Genomic DNA, 19,124 nt, shown 5'->3' with positions numbered 1-19,124 from the left:
CCGTTATTCCTGAAAATAATCAGCGTAATGGCATTGTGCAAGAGTTTTTCTTGCGTGAGAAGGGGCAGTGTAGATGCTCCTTCTTGCGCAAGAGCCTCTTCTGCAAAAAATGGCGGCTCATCAGCTATGCAATTGAGGCTCGGCAATATTCCACGTTTAGCACATTTGCATATTTCTGGCGTAAGATCGCACCAGTGTAGACATAGCCTGTGAGTATGTTTTAGGCAGTTGGAAGCCACTTATATATTAGATGCATACAAAATATTCATAGCTAATTGTTCTTACAGATGTCCATTAAGCCCATGTTCCCTAAACCTTCGCATAAGGCATCCTAAGGACAGAATGTAATCATGTAAGTGCAATCAGAACTTAAAATCCCCAAAACAATTTAAACTCCCCTGGATAGAATTGTACAAGACAGAAGGAATTATGAAGAGATAAGAAAATTGCCAGCAAGGATTTAATATATTCAATATATTTAATTTGAAATCTCGTTACTTTAATGTTTGGAGAAGACGACATTGTTAGGAATAGTTGAAAAGAAAAGCTAAGGAGGTCTTGTCTAAATGATACCGATTTTCCAAGAATGTATCACCATTCATGAAGTTTCACTAGTGGTAGCCACTGTAAGAATGCTAATTCAAACAAATGTCAGCATTTTTACAGCTGTGTTATTGAGATCTTTCCTGAGTAGAGTTTACTAGCACAGCAATTAAATACTGGTGGATAATATATACTAACACCCCACTACTGCTGCTGCTATAGCTATACCAAGAGAGAAATTTTAGCAATAAAAGGCTAGAATAGAGTCTCTCAAGATCCAAGGGAATCTACCTAAATCCAAGATAAAACAGAAAATTAAAACTTCTCTGTGAAGGCTTGATTTATGATGCCCATTCTTATCTCTTTACTTGCATGTTTGGGTGACGTCCTATTTTTATTCAATTTCATCCTCTTCCCCCTTGTATTAGTTTGGTGTATACATTCTAACTCACTGGCTGAATTTAGACAGATTGAGGTGTAAGAACTATATATACACCCTTTTCATGCTCTGCAGTTCTCAATCCCAATGACAGCTATCCCATTCTAGTGTGTGTTCTGCACATGGAACATATATTGAAGACAATGGCAGTTGTGTAAATACATTAAAGGCTCAACCCCATGAAATAGTTTCTGTGAACAATATTATGGTGTTAAAGTTCTGTGAGAACTCCAGAAACATACAGTAGGCCAAAATCTGCATTAGATTATTATACCCCATGAATTACTACAGCTGGATGTCAGGACAAATCCATGTCACCACATTTCTCCAAATATCTCCATATCTGAGAGGTAAGAGCTAAAACTATTAGGAAGCTTTCCTTTTACCATCCCTCACCCCACTTCAATGATCTAATAAAACTTTATTTTAAGAGATTAATATGGGGGAAGTACTGATGTTTTCAAAAAAGTCCATCCTCTCCTACCTGATTGAAGCTAAGGGGAATGCTTATGATTTTAAACCTGGTCCTTGGTAATCAGTAATAATGGAAAAAGAACCTCAGAAAATAAATGGAAATAATGATATTGATCTTCTTTGTAAAGTTCTTTGAGAACTATGAGTAAAGAGAGCCAAGAGCTAGGTATTATATTAAATGGTTTTTTGAAAAATAAATGTTTTTAGTGTTTGCTGGACCACTACTTTAAATGTGGATACTTAAAAGGAGAAAAAAATCTAAAACTGTATATCCAGTTCTTAGGCTGCAAAATGTACTTTTAACTTCTACAATTGGAATTTCATGACTAATTTATCATCTTCAACATGAAATTCTACATTCATTTTAGAACATTGGCATGGAAAGTATTTTTAGAGCATAGTTCATAAAAAGATACTGATATGGGTGTTTTATTCCCAAACGTCTACATTTTGCTTCAGCTTTTTAAAAACTTCTATATGGTAGTTAGCTCTTGTAAATAAGAGGTATTTACAGCAAAGGGCTATTCAGCGTAATTAATCATAATTTGATCTCTCTGGTTGAAATAATTCAAAATGTTGAACATGAAGTATGTAATTATATACCGCCCTCATTAAAAAAAGACGGAAGGAAAATAAAAAGGAAAGACTTACTATTTTCACTTCCATATTTAAATATCTAATTTCTTTATTTCTATTTCTAAAACAATAATTATATTATTCTACATTTTTCATTCATTTTTACCACATAGAAAGACTGAATAGCAAAGAAGAGTGAAGATGACAATAGTCTATAATAGTTTCCCTCATAAATGTAATTCTCTTGTGAATGTCTACACTACCAAGTTATTTTTTCATAACTCCCGAAATAACTATTTTGAAATAAGATATTCCTCATCACAAGCAGGAGTTATTTTGAAATAGGCTTGACAGTGTAGATGTTCACCGTGTTATTTCGAAATAAGTGGAGATATTTCAAAATAACTCCCCAGTATAGACATGTCCTCTGTGTGAACCTTACATAAGAAAATAAGAATAGCCATACTTGGTCAGACTAAAGATCCATCTAGACTACTGCCTCCTGACAGTGGTCAATGCCAGGTGCCCCAGAAACAATGAACCAAACAGGTAATCATCAAGTGATCCACCCCATCACCATCCTGGCTAATAGCCATTGATGGACCTATTCTTCATGAATTCAGCAAATTCCTTTTTGAACCCTGTTATAGTCTTGGCCTTCACAACATCCTCTAACAAGCAATGGCAGTAATGAAAGGAAGATTCAACCAATCAGTTTTGCATATCAACCATTAATGTAAATTAACAACCTAATTGTATCCACCTCTTCACCAATCTAGTTGGAGATTTAGGACCAGACCTTCAGATGTGCAAACTGATATAGCTCCATTCAAGTCAATGTAACTATGCTTATTATTTGAGGATTTGGTGCTCTGCGTGTGTTTTTAAGATTGACCTCATATCTTTTTAATCCAAATATACCATTATTCTTCAATAGTCTTATTTTAGGGATAGGGTCCATACTTTACTTGCGGGTTTTATTACTTCTGGTATAGAAAAAACATTACCCTTTTTACATTTATTTTGTGTACAGGCTGCCTTCCAACATCACCACCGCCAGACAGAATTAAACCTGGAACCTTTGAAGCTTAGAATAGGAGCCTTTACTCTCTGAGCTAAAAGCCAGCAGGCTCTCAGCCTATGCTGTACAGGTCTCTTGTTCTTATCTGTTGCTGTGGTCTAGGTGCCACTGCATGGAACAGTGAACCACACTTTGGCTATGCCTCTACTGCAGCCTTCTTCCGCAAAAGCTTATGCAAATGAAGCATGGAGTAGAATATTGCCACACTTCATTTACATAATTAATTAGCAGCTGTTTTTGCACAAAGTCCTCTTGGACAAAAAGGAGCTGTGTAGACGGACTTCTTTTTGCGCAAAAAACCCTCTTGAGCAAGAGCCATTCTTCCTCATTTTTTCAGGAAGAATGGTTCTTACACAAGAGGGGTTTTTTTGCACAAAAAGGAGCCATCTACACAGCTCAGCTGCATCTAGACTGGCAAGTTTTTCCGTAAAATCATCTGCTTTTGCGGAAAATCTTGCCAGCTGTCTACACTGGCCACTTGAATTTCCGCAAAAGCACTGACAATCTCATGTAATAGTGTCAGTGCTTTTACAGAAATACTATGCTGCTCCCATTCGGGCAAAAGTCCTTTTGCGCAAAAGGGCCAGTGTAGACAGCAGAGACTTGTTTTCCACAAAAAAGCCCTGATCGCAAAAATGGCAATCGGGGCTTTTTTGCAGAAAAGCGCGTCTAGATTGGCCACGGATGCTTTTCCACAAAAAGTGCTTTTGCAGAAAAGCATCCTGCCAATCTAGACGCGCTTTTCTGAAAATGCTTTTAACGGAAAACTTTTCCGTTAAAAGCATTTCTGGAAAATCATGCCAGTGTAGACTTAGCCCTCCTTTCTGTGCAAAAGCCTCTTGCACAAAAAGGCTGCTAATTAATTATGCAAATGAAACATGGCAATATTCTACTCCACGCTTCATTGCCTAAACTCTTGCAGAAGAAGGCTGCAGTATAGATGTAGCCTAGGTGTATGAGTTAAACCCAGCGCTTACAGGTAGTTGGAAGAGGAATGGTGGCCTTGTAGTTTTTGTCCTAACCAGCATGGATGCTATTATACTTATTTGTATGTCTCCCTTACTCTTGTGGATCTCATTAAAAATTTTCTTCAGTGTCTTCTTGTGCTAATTCTGCAGTTTAATTCCTTATTGCAGTTTCCAAGTGACACCTTAGATACTGATCCCTAAGATTTTAAAACAAAACAAAACAAAACACAACTCATCTGTAGCAGAACATTGCTTGGGCTTCTGAATGGGATTAGGAGTAGGCCAATGAGGCTTTGTAGGATGTTAGTTCTAGTAGTCCATAGCCATGTTTTATTGATCATTACGCCCAAGCTATGTCTACACTTACACAATCTCGTACCAGAAATATGCAAATGAGGCTAAGTGTGGAATATCATTGAGCCTCATTTGCATATCTAATGAACCACCATTTTTGCAGAAGAGGCTCTTGCGCCAGAAGGAATACCTACACTGCCCCTTCTTGCGCAAGAAAGCCCCTCTTGTGCAATGCCGCTACCCTGATTATTTTCAGGAATAACGGCATTGCACAAGAGGGGTTTTCTTGAGCAAGAAGTGGCAGCGTAGATGCTCCTTCTGGCGCAAAAGCCTCTTCCACAAAAATGGTGGCTCAGATATGCAAATGAGTCTCAGCAATATTCCATGCTTAGCCTCACTTGCATATTTCTGGCACAAGATCACGCCAGTGTAGACATAGCCCCAGTGTATGTCTACCATTGAAGTGCTACAGTGGCATTGCACTGCTGTAACTCTACCTACACTGGCAAGAGGGATTCATCCATCAGCATGGGCAATCTACCTCCCATAGAAGCAGTAGCTAGGTCAACAGAAGAGTTCTTCTGTTGACCTAGTCCTGCCTACATGAGGATCTAGGTCATCTTAACTAACCTGTTCAGAGTTATGAATTTTTCACATCCTTGACCAAACAGTTAAACCCATATAAATTTCCATGTCATGGGGCAGACTCACCGCCACGGCACCTCCTGCCAGTAGCCCTGGGAATTAGCTTATTAGCCTGCAAGGTGCTTCCCTTGGGCTAGAATCTCCTCATGTCCTAACACCATGCTCTCCATTCCAGACACTGTCACTCCCAGACCACAGCATCCCCTTTAGGACACTGCCCTCTGGCAATGCCCACTCTAGTGTCCCTTTGTCCCCTTCCAGGGGGTGTTTATCAGTCTCTATCATCCTCCCTTCCCAGGGAACCCATAATTTCCCAGTACTCACCTTGCCTCTGACCCACTGGTAGTCTTCAGCTAGCCTCTGCCACAGGTGTAAACTGCAGTCTGCAATGGCCACTCATTATTGGCAAGGGAATGTGGACTTGCTGCCTCTTCCTATCCTGGCTACCCCCCTGCAGACCTCAGGCCCGTCAACTTGGGAGTGAGATCAGACTAGGGCTCCCCAACTCTAGCCACTTTTTCCCAGCACTGCTCTGTCTCAGGAAGCTACCCCCAGCTTTGCTGGCTGGCCTCTCTTGTGCCCTCCTGGAGCCCTTAATTATACAACCCACAGCTGGGCTGTAATTGGCAATATCACCCTCAGCTGTGGGCTTTGCTCTCAGCCCTCTTTCAGGACTGGGTTTTAGCCTTAAATGGCCAGTGAGGGTGCAGTTGTGCCATTACAATCCAGTGTAGACCAGGTTTTGAACTCCATATTTTTAAATCTAATCTCTCACATGACAGGATATATTTGAATTATAAATCATGGCTTGCAAGTGTGGTCACAACCAGAAAGTTTGGATGCTAAATGCATCTTGTATTGTAGAACTCTGCCATCAAAACCAGTGAGTCGACAGCCTCTGCTAAGCACTGACGATTAAAATCAAGAAAACTTCTATTTCTTTCAATTGTCTGTTGAGTAAACGTAGCTACTAGGTAGGAGACTACACCGAGCAAAATATTGGGCTAAGGTAGACTGAGGTCAGAAGAATGTATGACTATCCCCATTAACTGAGTCATATGAGAGACCCCAGATCAGCCAATCATTGAGGTAGAGGTACTCATGTTTGATGGCCTTGTCTCCTTCAGCGAATCACTACTACCGGCAGGCATTTGATAAATACCCACAGAACTGTTGGCAATCCAAATGGTAGAACTCTGAACTAGTAATGAAAAATGTTGTCTATAAAACTTAGAAACTTTCTGTGAGCTGAATGAATTGCCTCATGAAGGTAAGCATCCAGCAAGTCAAAAGCAGGGAACTTATGAATGGGATCTATGAAAGATATTATAGAACAGGTGATCTTGTTAAAACTCCTGAGACCTAAAATCAACTTCCATTTATCTTTCTTCTTCCATATGAGGAAGTAATGGGGGAGGGAATAGAACACTTTGGCATGACGTTCCAGCAACACTTTTGTCACTCAGTGGAAGCAAAGAGTTTCTCCGTACACAACCAGAGGAGGATACAGAGTTGGTAGCTACTGAAATTGGATTGAATAGCCTTTTTGGTCAATTTCTAAGAGCTACTGGCTAGTCATAATGATAGCTCGGGCATTCGAAAGAAGGAGGAGATTGAAAGACAGGCCATTGCCAAAAAGAGAGGAGAGAAAATTCTTTGAAAATTTTTTGGGATTCTCAACTGTTGTGTTAAAATATCCTTAAAACTGACATGGGTTTCCAGCCCGCTCATTCTGCATTCCAATTCTTACTCTCAGCAGCTTTGTGCAGAACCATCAGCTAATTTGATGGGAGTGTATCTTGTAAACTAGTGGTTTTTAAACATTTTTTCCTCATTATCTAGTTGAAGAAAAGTGTTGATGCCCGTGACCCAGCATTATTTGACTGGAGTGGGGACTCTGGGATGGGTCTGATGATGATAGCTTTGGGGTGTAAAAAGAGGTTCTGGCTTTGGGGAGGTTCAGGGCTGGGGCAAGAGGGGCTTACTTTGAATAGCACGTGATCAGTGGTGCAGCATAGGTGCTAAGTCGGGCTTCCTGCTTCTCCTGGAACCACAGACCATGCTGCACCCCAGAAGCAGCCAGCAGCAGGTTCCCAGCCAATAGGAATGTGGAGTTAGTGCTTGGGGCAGAAGCAACGAACCCTGTGTGCTTTCCACCCCCCACCTAGGAGCCAAGCCTGCTGCGCAGTCTGTGATGCTGGGACAGCTAGGTAGCCTGCTTAGCACTCCCATTGGTCACCACATTCCTCTGCAGCAATGAGATCCAGTACCTGGCATTCCATAACCCAGTTTCGACCCATAGTTTGAAAACCACAGTTGTAAACCCTTTGACTAAGGGCTCATCTAGATGATGCAGAACAGTCGGAAGAGGATATGCAAATTGTGGGAATTTGCATATCTTCTTCTGATTGCATTTTCAAAAGCAGAGCTATCGAAAGTGAAAGTAGTTTAGATGCGACTTTTTCGGCGAACCTCCCCCTTTGTCAAAAAGAAACTCTTCCTCAAAAAATGGTTTACGCAGCTTTTTGACAAAGGGGAGGAGGGTTTGCTAAACTACTTTTGCTTTCGAAAGTGCGATCAGAAGATATACAAATTCCCGTAGAATTTGCATATCCTCTTTTGACTGTTTTGCGTAGTCTAGATGAGCTGTGTGTGACCTCAGATTTATACCATTGTTTTATTCAAGTCACTCTCCTGGCAAAGCATCTGCAGGTCAGTCTAATCCTGTGTGTGCCACCAGAATTAAGGGTTAATAGCTTTTGAAATATTTTATTGTACAGCTTGTTTTTTATTATGTTTACTAGGTGAGATCAGAGGATGGCCATTTCATGTGTATCTTAAATATGTTTTTTCCCCTCAGCTCTGAGCAAAATGCATTTTAAGAGTTGGAAAAGTTTAAAAATTGGTAATTTGGTGGGGACTATCTCCCAAACCTTTGGACCCACATTTGTATCACTAATTCTACCCAGCTATTGATATGCTTCAGCAAATTTGCAAGGCCATTTGTCTATGGGTACGTCTAGAGTGGCAAGATTTTGCGCAAAAGTGGCTGCTTTTGCGCAAAATCTTGCTGCCTGTCTACACTGGCTGCAAGTATTTGCGCAAGAACACTGACTTTGTACTGTACAAAATCAGTGGTTCTTACACAACTACTCTGACGCTCCCGCTCAGGGATAAGCCCTCTTGCGCAAGTATACTTGCGCAAGAGGGACAGTGTAGACAGCCAAGTCAATTTCTTGCGCAAGAAAGCCCGATGGCTAAAATGGCCATCAGAGCTTTCTTGTGCAAGAGAGCGTCTACACTGGCACGGATGCTTTTGTGCAAAAGCAAATCTTTTGCACAAAGGCACATGCCAGTATAGACGATCTCTTGCGCAAATACTTTTAACGGAAAAACTTTTCCGTTAAAAGCATTTGCGCAAAATCATGCCAGTCTAGATGCAGCCTATGTGTTTCCATGTTGAAGCCCTTTGAAAAATCAGTTCTAAACCAAAAAGCTTCTCAAGCTTGAAGTCACTACTACTCCTTTATAACAACAAAGTGCCTGAGCCCTGGCTACGCTACAGCATTCAATATTGCTTATATCAATAGCAAGTTACATGTGAGTATTTGGGAATGATGGATTTTACTTCAGTCCCCCCTCCCTCTCCCCTCCGGTGATGTGTGTTACAGTTTAAGTCTTTCTCCCTTTATGAATGGAAAATGCAATTGAAAGGATTTTTGTATGTTATATCTCCTGGGTAATGGGGATGGAAAAGGACTTTGATATATATTAGGATTGTGTGGGGACTTTACTAGCTGTTTCAATAAGGAATCCCCGTGGAGCTGTAATTTTCAATAGTTACACCGCCCTTCCCTACTACTATTCTTATATGTTTGTGTATCAGCCAGCCTGCAATCAGTTTTTTGAGAGTGTGTGTAATGAGGGTTTGCTGGTGAGATGATACTCACTGAGGGGGAGGGGAAGAAGGAATGTGTGAGTGCAGAAACCCAGAAGCACACAGGGAATGGAGGAGCAGCCAGCAGCTTTGTGCTGCCTTCTCCTGCTACTCCAGGCCTGGAAATAAGAAACCAACCCCTACCCAGCTGCAGCTACTGGTGGTGCCCCAGGGTTTAGTAACTCACTCTGGGGAGGTGAGTAAGCAGCCCTCCCATTCCCTGTGCTTGTAGGGTCTGTAAAGGGGTTTGTGTGTGGTGCTTAGGCGTTGGGCATGCCTGTCTCAGAGCAGCAAGCTAAGCTTTCTGAGTGACTGACAGCACCAGCAGGTGCAAGGGGTGGTGGCGAGAGGGGAGCTCCACTTCCCTACACATTGGTCTCTTGTAACTCAGTGACTGAGCTCCTTTACTGGGGTGGGGAGTGAAGGGAGGATTTCAGTGGGACTGAATGGAAGGGATCAAGAGGCGTGCTGTACAACGGGAAAGGGAGGGCGTGCTTGTGTGGAAGCTGGGCAGAGAGAAGATGACTAAGCATTAGCAGGGGGGCTAGGAGGACCCCTTGAGGGCGGCATTGGCCCGGGCTGCAGGTGAGGGATAGCAGTGCTGGGGGAGCAATGTTGGGGCAGAGCATGGAGGAGGGCTCTGTGGGCTGGTGGGGGAGTAGCTGCGCGGGAGCCCTGAGGACATGCTGCTTTCGGCGCTTCGTGGCGAAGGACCCACGTGGGCAATAGAGTCCGGTAGCCCCGTGGAGCCTCGGGAGGAGGAAGCGCGAGGCAGCCCTGAGGGGCGGGCGGGGGGAGCAGAAACAAGTGACCTCCCGCCTCTCTTTCCCCCCCGCCTCCCCGAGCCGAACCCTAACATCAATCTCCGCCCCCGCCCTCCCGCTCTGTGTCGCCCCCTAGCCGCGCGCTCGGCAGGCCGGCGAGCCCCTCTGCCCCACGCTCCGTTTCCCGGGCCCGCCCGCCCCGAGGTGACTTGCTTCGGCTCTGTGTGTGGGTTTACAGCCAGAGCGCCTCGGGCTCGGAGCTGCCGCGGCGTGTGGAGGGAGCGGCGTGCGGGGAACGTGCTGCGGGGACTTTGAGGCCGCTGTGAGGCGGGAGATGGAGCCCGACAACGCGGTGAGTAGGGGGGGGGGGGGCTGCGTAGCCAGGCTAGTGAGGGGACAAGCGGGGCCACAGGCCTGGCCACTCCGACTCTCCCTGGGACCGACCCAGCCTGAGGGAGGAGTCGGGTGGCTCCTGGGGAAGCCGCCTCAGGGCCCGCGCGAGGGGCTGTGAGTGATCCCCGCTGGGTCTGGCGAGCGCGGGCTGAGGGGCAGCTCGAGGGGCGGCGGCCCCGTTCGATAGCCAGGCCTGTGTGAGGGGCGCTCTGCTCCCTAGGCCGAGCGCGGCTTTCCCGCCAAAACCGGCAGGGCGGCCCCGCCCCGCCTACTGCTCCTGCGAGCCGTTCGCCCCTCCCCCAGCGCGAGCTGTTCCCCGCCGCTCGAGCGAGCCGTTCGCTCCCCTCCCCCCGCCGCGCGCCTTGGCCTCGCCCCCTCCCCCCATCACATGTCGCCAGCGTGGCTGCCTGGCTTTGGCCGAGAGGGCGGGGCCGTTGTGCGGCGCCCGGGATTTTAATGGGGGGGGAGCTGGTGTGAGGAGCTGCCAGAGCCCCCCGGGCTCCCCGAGGCCTCGTTCCCCTTGCTGGCTCTGGGGAGCCCCAGTGCTGCTTGTTTTCCTCCCCCCATGCAACTATCCTGCAATTGCATGAACCCACTTGGCTTGGCATTAGCCTGGGGGGAGGGGGGGGGAAATGGTCCCTCTAAGATTTTCCTCCCACGAGCAGGGAGCGTGTTGTCTTGCGCGCTAGTACGGAGTTCACTGCACTTGTTCGGATGTGCCACTGTGGCACCCAAGAGATTAATAAATATCTTACAGTCCTCTCCCTTTTCCCTCTGCTGTCACGTCTCCTGCTCTCCCCTGGTGCCTACTGTCCCCCACCCCTCACTCTCCTCTGCTGTCCTGGCGCCTGCCCGTCTCACTCCCCTCAGCCCTCTGGGGACCTACCCGTCTCCTGCCCCCCCCCCCCCGTGTTCACTCCTCTTCTAGCCCCCCACTGGTCACCTGTAGCTACCCGTCCCTAGCCCATCTCCTAACATCTCCCTCTTCCCACCTGCCCTGCCTCTCTACTCTGATGCCCATTCCTCCCCCTCCATGTGTCCACCCTTCTACTTCACCCCCACAATCTCCTGGCTCCTTCCCTTACCCCTGCACCTTCCTGGTGCCTCCCCCTTCCCTCACTGCCCTTGCCCTCTTTCTCCTTGGTGCCCACCCCTCACCATCCTTTGCCCCAGTTCTCCTCATGCCCCTCTGCACCCTCACACATGATTTGCTCTATCCCCTGCCTTCCTTGTGCCCACCCCTCCTTTTCAACTTGTCTTCTCCAGGCACCCACTCCTCCCCTCTCCTCTTCCTCCCTTTTGCCCCCATTGTCCCTCCTTTTTCCTCTCCCAGTATCACCCTATCCCTTCCCCTCTCCCAAGCCCACCAACACCTCCCTTCCACTCCCCCTCCTGTCTTTTTCCTCATTGTCTCCTCTTGCCCCCCTGGCATTTGTCTCTCCTCCACCCTGCCTCTTAGTGCCTGCCCCTTTCTTCTGCCCTGCCCGCTTTCTCTCAGCACAAGCCCCTTCCTCTCCTCACCCCCATCTCCCTCTTAGTTCTTCTCTTGCCCCCTTCCCTTGCCCCCTTCCCTCACCTTCTGCCTTCCACATGGAAAGCAGTTTGCGGGGCTGGAACCGGGCTGTGATGCTATTTTTATACTGTGGTCCAGCCCCCACAGCCCAGGACCCCATGCCGGGGTCCTAGTCCCGGTGAGCTGCCCAGCTCCAACTGGAGTCATGCAGCAGCCACACAAGGCCCATTTTGGTGAGGCTGCCTTGGCTGGAAAGTGCCTCTTGACACCAGCTGGAGCCAGGGCTACACGCGGGGGCCAAGACCATGGTACTAAAAATATCACCATGGGTGGCCTCCACTACAGTCCCGAGCGCACCCCATCCTGCAGTGTCCCTGCTGGGCTCCATGCAGCAGTCTGAAGGAGGAAAAGGGGGTGCCACTGGACCAGGACCCCACACAGCAGAAGCAGTCTGGTGGGAGGGGAGAGGGAGGAGCTGCACGCCACCAGAAGCTGGTCTGGCTACCCTACACGCCATGCTAGGTGGAGGAGGCAGCTGCGCTGTGCAAAGAGCAATGACACCGTGACATTTCTTCTTTCTGCAAGCCAGTGTCCCTATCAAGTAGTGAAATGTCTGGCAGGGCTTTCTGGGACATTTCATTACTTGATGGGGCACCAGGACAGAGTTTTAAATTGGAAAAATCGGGATGTATGGTCAGCACAGGTATAGGTAGCAACATGCTACAATGAAAATTAAGCTGTGGTCCTACTGTAGTGTGTAGCTATACTGCAGAGAAAGCCTCTGGAAAAGAGAGGGCAGCAGGGAACTGCAGGAGACTTTCCTTGTAGTGGGGAAAGTTTCTAGCTGTGGGATACTATATTACTGAAAGTGTGTGGGGGGGGGGGAGGTACTTCATGCAGGAGTAAAGAGCCCTATAAAGTGGGAAATCACAAGTGTCATTACTCCCTCAAAGGGTGCCTTACACTTCTGCTCTCCTAGCACAGGCATGAGTAACAGTGCAGACAGTATGTACTGTGCATGTCGCCTAAAGCAATTTGATAGTGGGATTGTACCCGCGATATGTATACTGCTGCTGACTTGAATTTAGCTTGTATGGATAACATACTACTACATCTACATCAGTGCTGGGTTTCAACACAAGCAGGTAATCCACTGGTGAACTGATAAAAAAGGAAGCAGGTAAACTAACCTAAATGAAACTATTTCTCCATATAAGAAGTGGTAAACAAAGTTGACTACATTACTGCAAGTAACCAGAGTAGAAGCCTGTGGGGAACCCTGAGTAATATGCAATTCTTAATGTTTTTCAAAAAATTATTTGGTGCTGTTTTAGAATTATTCAAAAGGAAAAGTGAGGAATTCAGGGTGTGTCTGAACTACATCCCTGTGCTGACAGATTAGGCACATTGCTATTGCAAATGAAGCAGGGATTTAAATATCCCACGCTTCATTTGAATAAAAATGGCTGCCACTTTTTGCCGACTTGGCACTTTGCCTGCAAAAAGTGGCAGTCTAGTCGGGAATCGGTCGACAAGGAAAGCCTTTTTCAACCGATCCTGTAAACCTCATTGCACCCTCCTCCCCCTGTGGAGACCTGCATCACCAGCTTGCTCCTTCTCCCTCCTGGCCACACTCTGCACCCTTCCTTGCTCCTGCACCCTCCCTCCTGGCCAGATACCTTACTCCCAGTCCGCTCATGAACCCTCCCTCCTGACCATATTCTGCACCCTCCCTTGCTCCTGTGCCCTCCCTCCTGGCCAGATGCCCTTCCCCAAACCCCTTTCTGCACCCTTCTTTGCTCCTGCACCTCCCCTTTGGTCAGACACCTACCCCCATCCTGCTCCTGCATCCACTGTTCCTCCTGCACCCTCCTTCCTGGCCACACACTGTACCCTCCCTTGCTTTTGCTCCCTCCTCCCCGCCCCTGACCAGACACCCGACTTACAGCCTGCTTCTGCACCCTACCTTCACCCCCTCCTGACTATTGGACTATGTGTGCATATAGATTTGAATAGATTGCAGGTCATGTGGCATTGGTTTCATATGCTCATGTGCACTTACCCCACTACATGAATAGATAGTCACATTCTATGCCAGTTAAATACTCTGATTATTCTTTAAAGACCAGGTAAAAAAGGACAATAATGTAGTAGTTCAACCTAGTAACAACAAGCATGGATTATTATTGCAAGATTTGCCTCATCAAGGAAAGAATACAATCAAATAACTGGCAGAAATGGAAACAAAAATTATATGAGCCTGTAACGTGATGCTCTGCTGACTGGGAGACAGTGCCATCAGCACTTACCTCAGTGAGGCTGACTCCTATCCATGTGATGACACTCCAGCTCTCATTTCAGGTGTTGCTGCTTCCTCTTCATGACTTGGCCCTTTATGGTCAAGTCACTCAGCAGATACTCCTTTGGGAGAAGGGAGTTGTCTTTCAAAGTCTCATTCAACAAGTAGCATCAGGAAGCCCTCATATCCACTGCCCTGATGATGTTACACTGTCAGCAACTCCAGCAGTTTTTGTATTTATTAGCCTTAACAGTACCTTCTATTCTGGGTTTGAATCCAAGATGCTGTAGTAAACAGTTAAGGCCTGCAGTTGCACCCCTTACTACTCCTCATTGAGCACTTTCCTACCATGCAGCTTTTTCCCTAACTCATGCTAGGAGACTGCAGGCTTCCTTCCTGCTATAGCCAGCCTCCTAGCTTTATAGAAGCCCCACCTGTTCCCTCACATGTGAACTTCCTTCTAATTAGCTTCCTTCAAATTAAATCTGCCCTGTTTGTAGCCTAATTGGGCTACATTGGACTAATTCAGCTCTTGCAGGGCCAGAGTGGGGAGTATACCTCATCACAGAACCACCACCACCACCACCACCACTGCTGCTTCCTGGTAACCCAAGCACAATTTGGTCCAGAAGCATGCAAAGAATATAAACCAATTTAGTAAGACAAGGCTTTTGCCAGTACATAGACCAGTTACATACCTCAGTTCCTCAGGTTGCTTCCCCCCACTAACTGTCAGTTCAGTCTGTGTGTTGGATCTGTCACAGCCAGACACTTGGAAACTCCATTTCCCCAGAACCAGACCTAGAACTAGGTATCACTGTGATACTGATAGCACAGCAGCCCCAAATGCCTTATAGCCTCTTTGAGATGTCTAATTTATATAATAAGATTCTCTCTGTGTCATTCTGAAGCCTAAAATATTGTTGAATCAGCATGTAGTTATAGAAGTACCTATAAGCATGGCTGAGTGCTTTTTGTTCAGTGTATCATCAGCTTGAATCATCGCTGAATTTTGTCACCTGTTACATTCAGTCCTTAAGTCCTCAGTAATTTTAATTTTATGAATTACACCATGCAGCATACTGCTACAGTAAGACATTTATCTATTCTATATGATGCTAAGAGTTGTAGACCATTTTGATATCAGAGGTAATTCAACTCCCAACAACACTTACTCTACAGCTAATTTACATACAGCAGTTTCATAGGTTATATTATATGGGGGAGGCTGTCCAGATCAGCGCAGTCCATTATTTTTGTCAATGTCAGATTTCTTGGCCAAGGTACAGTCAAGGTCCAGACTCCAGAGAGTATAATAAAAATAATAATAATAAGGAAATAAAAAGAATAATTCAGGGTCTATTCAAAAGGATCTGCTAGTCCAGATTTGGCCCATGGTCCCCCTACAGACTATCCCAGTACAGATGGTAGATTAGTTGGCTCAGCTGTTCCATCCGTGTGCCCAACAGATCACTCAATAGCCCCAAACACACACAGTTCCTCACTGCAGCATTTCCCCTTAATTAACTATACACACAAAACTATATAATTCTCTCTGCACCACACAAAACATATACAAAATCAGCACAGCCACTCATTCAGGAGTACAGTCATACACAATAGGGATGTTAACAAACGTTTATTTTTGTAAATGTGTAACCACTGGAATTTGCAGTGGTTACACGTTTACACTCCGGAGGGCAGGTAAGCACCAGCTCCCGCCTGCCCCCCACTTCTGTGCAGCTCCACAGGAGCCGTTACATGAGGGGAGCCAGCTTAAAAGCCAGTTCCCCATGCATACCGGCTCCCACCTACCTCTGCCCCCTGCACTGCTGCCTCTGATACAGGCTGAGGCTTATTGGTTAAATGTGTACATGTTAACGTCCTTAATACACAATAAACCCAAACACACACAGCCGCTCACTATAGCATACCTGCCCCCGTTCACCACCTGAAAAAATCAGCATAAATCTTCTAGATGAACACAGCCCACATTCAGATTAACACAGATCTCCAAGCTCAGGACAATTCTTGTGTAAATGAACACAACTTTCCCAGCAGAACACACATTTGCCCACTTTTACTTGTACTTACCATAAACATCAGCTGCAAAAACACTGTGTGTCAGATAATTGTGGAAGCCTCTGCAGTTTGGATGACTAGTTATCCAGAACTACTTTTGTGCTGCCTTTTAAAGTAAAGGTTAGATCAATTAAAGAACAGTTTTTACCCTTTGCCTGACCACAGCGACAAGAAACCTACACTCTGTGGTTATCTATCTCAACAGTAATCCCAGTCCACCAGATCTTTATGTATTGTCAAAAGAGCATCAACTAAATGTATAAACAGATGGGCTACATCTAGACTGGCATGATTTTCCGCAAATGCTTTTAACGGAAAAGTTTTCTGTTAAAAGCATTTGCGGAAAAGAGCATCTAGATTGGCACGGACGCATTTCTGCAAAAAAGCCCCGATCGCCATTTTCGCGATCGTGGCTTTTTTGCACAAAACAAATCTGAGCTGTCTACACTGGCCCTTTTGCCTACTGGGGTGTATCAACAGGTTGTTGTATGTAAGACACAAGAGGTAATTGTCCCACCCTGCTTGGCAATGGTAAAACCTCTGTTGGAGTACTATGTCTGTTTCTGGGCACCACAGTTTAGGAAAGTTGTGGATAAATTGGAGAGAGACCAAAGAAGAGAAACAAAAATGAGAAGAGTTAGAAAACCTGACCTATGAGAAAAGTTAACGAAAATGGGGTATGTTTTGTCTTGGGAAGAGAGGACCAAGGGGAGACATAAATCTGTAAATACGTTAAGGATTGGTATAAAGAGGGTTGTGATTAATTGTTTTCCATGTCCACTGAAAGTAGGACAGGTAGTAACGGGCTTACTCTGTACTAAGGGAGATTTTTAGGGGGATTGAGGGTGGGGAGCTGTGTAAGGGTAGTAAAGCTCAGGAATCAGTGTTCAAGGGAGGTAGTAGAAGCCCCATCATTGGTATTTTTTAAAAACAGGTTGAAGAAAGCTGGTATTGTCTAGGTTTACTTGAGATCCTTTCCAGCCCTACCTTTCTATGATTCTATAAATATCTTGATGAATAGAAAAGGGAAATTGCCTAATTCAGTGTTCAGGGTAAACTGGAACTAATCCAAAATGTTTTCAAATACACAAAAACAAAAAATAGATAAAATTTCTCTCACCTTTTTCTTATAGAACTCATAGATGTTACATCAACAGTAAATTAAAACATTCAGTGTAATTTAAAAAATAAGTCAAAAGAATTAAAAAATGCACGTGTGCTTCATTGCAAAATTTATTGACAGAATATGATACATTTGGGAGTTATATGTCTACTGAGTGTTAAAAAATTTTCTCAGTCTTACAGTTGCATTCTCATGTGAAGAGGGTTTTTGTTTTTGTTTTTTGCATTGAACTTAAATTTTCCAAAAAAGCTCATTGAGAATTCAGAGAAGGAACAGCCACATTCGAGGGAGGGGAGAAATAGAGGCATTGGAGGTTCTGTAAGGCTTTGTATTGTCAGTATTATTCAGTACATTTTATAATGTCCTGAAAGAAAATTGATTAAAGATTATCTTATATTTATTTCCTGATTAAACAAAACTGGGAAACAATACACACAAGATGAAATGTTAAAATTCAGTGGGGGGAAAAGTATTTCGGGAAATTAAATCTTTAGTATGTAACCCTTCTGCTTGGTAGGCCCAGCAGAAACCAGGACCGGGTTCAATATCTAGGGGTCCATCTCACACAGAACTGGCTCGAGCTCCCACCCAGTAACCTGGGAAATTCACACATCCCTGGGCGCCTCTGAGAGGCAATGCTTCCCCACTTGCAAGCACAAAGTCTGAGTGTAGGAAAGAAACATTTAATGAAACAGAGAGAGAAGTCATATGGCATTAACTTGTGTCCAGCACTCTGGCATTTAATTTCAAAAAGGGGAATTACACAAAAATGAGGAGGTTAGTTAAACAGAAATTAAAAGGCACAATGACTAGAGCCAAATCCCCGCAAGCTGCTTGGAAACTTTTTAAAGACACCATAATAGAGGCCCAACTTAAAAAACATAGCAAGAGACCTGAAAAAGAGTCACCGTGCCTTAACCACCATGTAAAAGAAGCAGTGAGGGACAAAAAGGCATTTTCTAAGAAGTGGAAGTCCAATCCTCGTGAGATAAATAGAAAGGAATATAAACACTGTCAAATCAAGTGTAAAAATGTAATAAGAAAAGCAAAAAAAGATTTTGAGGAACAGCTGGCCAAAAACTCAAAAAGAAATAACAAAATGTTTTTTAAGTACATTAGAAGCAGGAAGCCTGCTAAATAACCTGTGGGTCCCCTAGATGATCAAGATATAAAAGGAGCAATGAAGGACGATAAAGCCATTGCAGAGAAACTAAATGATTTCTTTACTTCAGTCTTCATGGCTGAGGACGTTAGGGAAATTCCCAAATCTGCACCGTCCTTTGTGGGTGATGAATCTGAGGAACTGTCCCGGATTGAAGTGTCATTAGAGGAGGTTTTGGAACAAATAGAAAAACTTAATGTTAACAAATCTCCGGGACTGGATGGCATTCATCAAAGGGTTCTAAAAGAACTCAAATGGGAAATTGCTGAACTATTATCTGTGGTTTGTAACCTATCCTTTAAATCGGCTTCCGTACCTAATGACTGGAAGGTAGCCAACATGACACCAATATATGAAAAGGGCTCTAGAGGCGATCCTGGCAATTACAGACCAGTAAGTCTAACTTCAGTTCCGGGCAAATAAGTCGAAACAATAGTAAAGAATAAAATTGTGAAGCATGTAGAAGAACATAATTTGTTGGACAAAGGTCAGCATGGTTTCTGTAAAGGGAAATCATGTCTATTAGAGTTCTTTGAAGGAGTTAACAAACATGCGGATAAGGGGGATCCAGTAGATATAGTATACTTAGATTTTCAGAAAGCCTTTGACAGAGTCCCTCACCAAAAACTCTTGTGTAAATTACATTGCCATGGGATAAGAGGGAAGGTCCTTTCATGGATTGAGAACTGGTTAAAAGACAGGAAACAAAGTTAGGAATAAATAGTACATTTTCAGAATAGAGAGGATTAACTAGTGGTGTCCCCCAAGGGTCAGTTCTGGGACCAATGCTTTTCAACTTATTCCTAAATGATCTGGAGAAAGGGGTAAGCA

At 44.9% G+C, this 19,124-nt stretch overlaps 2 protein-coding genes across 4 annotated transcripts in view; one reads left to right on the top strand and one right to left on the bottom strand.

Moving 5' to 3' along the window:
• PLCL1 (phospholipase C like 1 (inactive)) overlaps window positions 1-14,042 on the bottom strand; it is a 322,644-nt gene extending 308,602 nt beyond the window's left edge. The window contains exon 1 of the mRNA XM_075934261.1: window positions 13,937-14,042. The gene's annotated coding sequence lies outside the window, so the exon portion shown is untranslated. The remainder of the gene's footprint in view (window positions 1-13,936) is intronic.
• BOLL (boule RNA binding protein) overlaps window positions 9,008-19,124 on the top strand; it is a 122,206-nt gene continuing 112,089 nt past the window's right edge. For 2 of the 3 annotated variants that reach the window (XR_012905401.1, XM_075934263.1), the window contains exons 1-2: window positions 9,025-9,153; window positions 9,960-10,073. Coding sequence is in view for 2 of the 3 variants with exons in the window: in XM_075934263.1 (XP_075790378.1) it covers window positions 10,056-10,073 (18 nt within the window). In the remaining variant the exon portion in view is untranslated. Of the gene's footprint in view, window positions 9,154-9,959; window positions 10,074-19,124 lie in introns of all 3 variants that reach the window. The other variant, XM_075934266.1, reaches the window with a different exon arrangement.

This window comes from Pelodiscus sinensis, chromosome 7 (genome assembly GCF_049634645.1).
Source record: "Pelodiscus sinensis isolate JC-2024 chromosome 7, ASM4963464v1, whole genome shotgun sequence".
In the NCBI taxonomy this organism is placed as follows: domain Eukaryota; kingdom Metazoa; phylum Chordata; order Testudines; family Trionychidae; genus Pelodiscus; species Pelodiscus sinensis.
The sequence above is the reverse complement of the archived record's forward strand: the minus strand, read 5'-3'. Positions and strand labels throughout refer to the sequence as shown.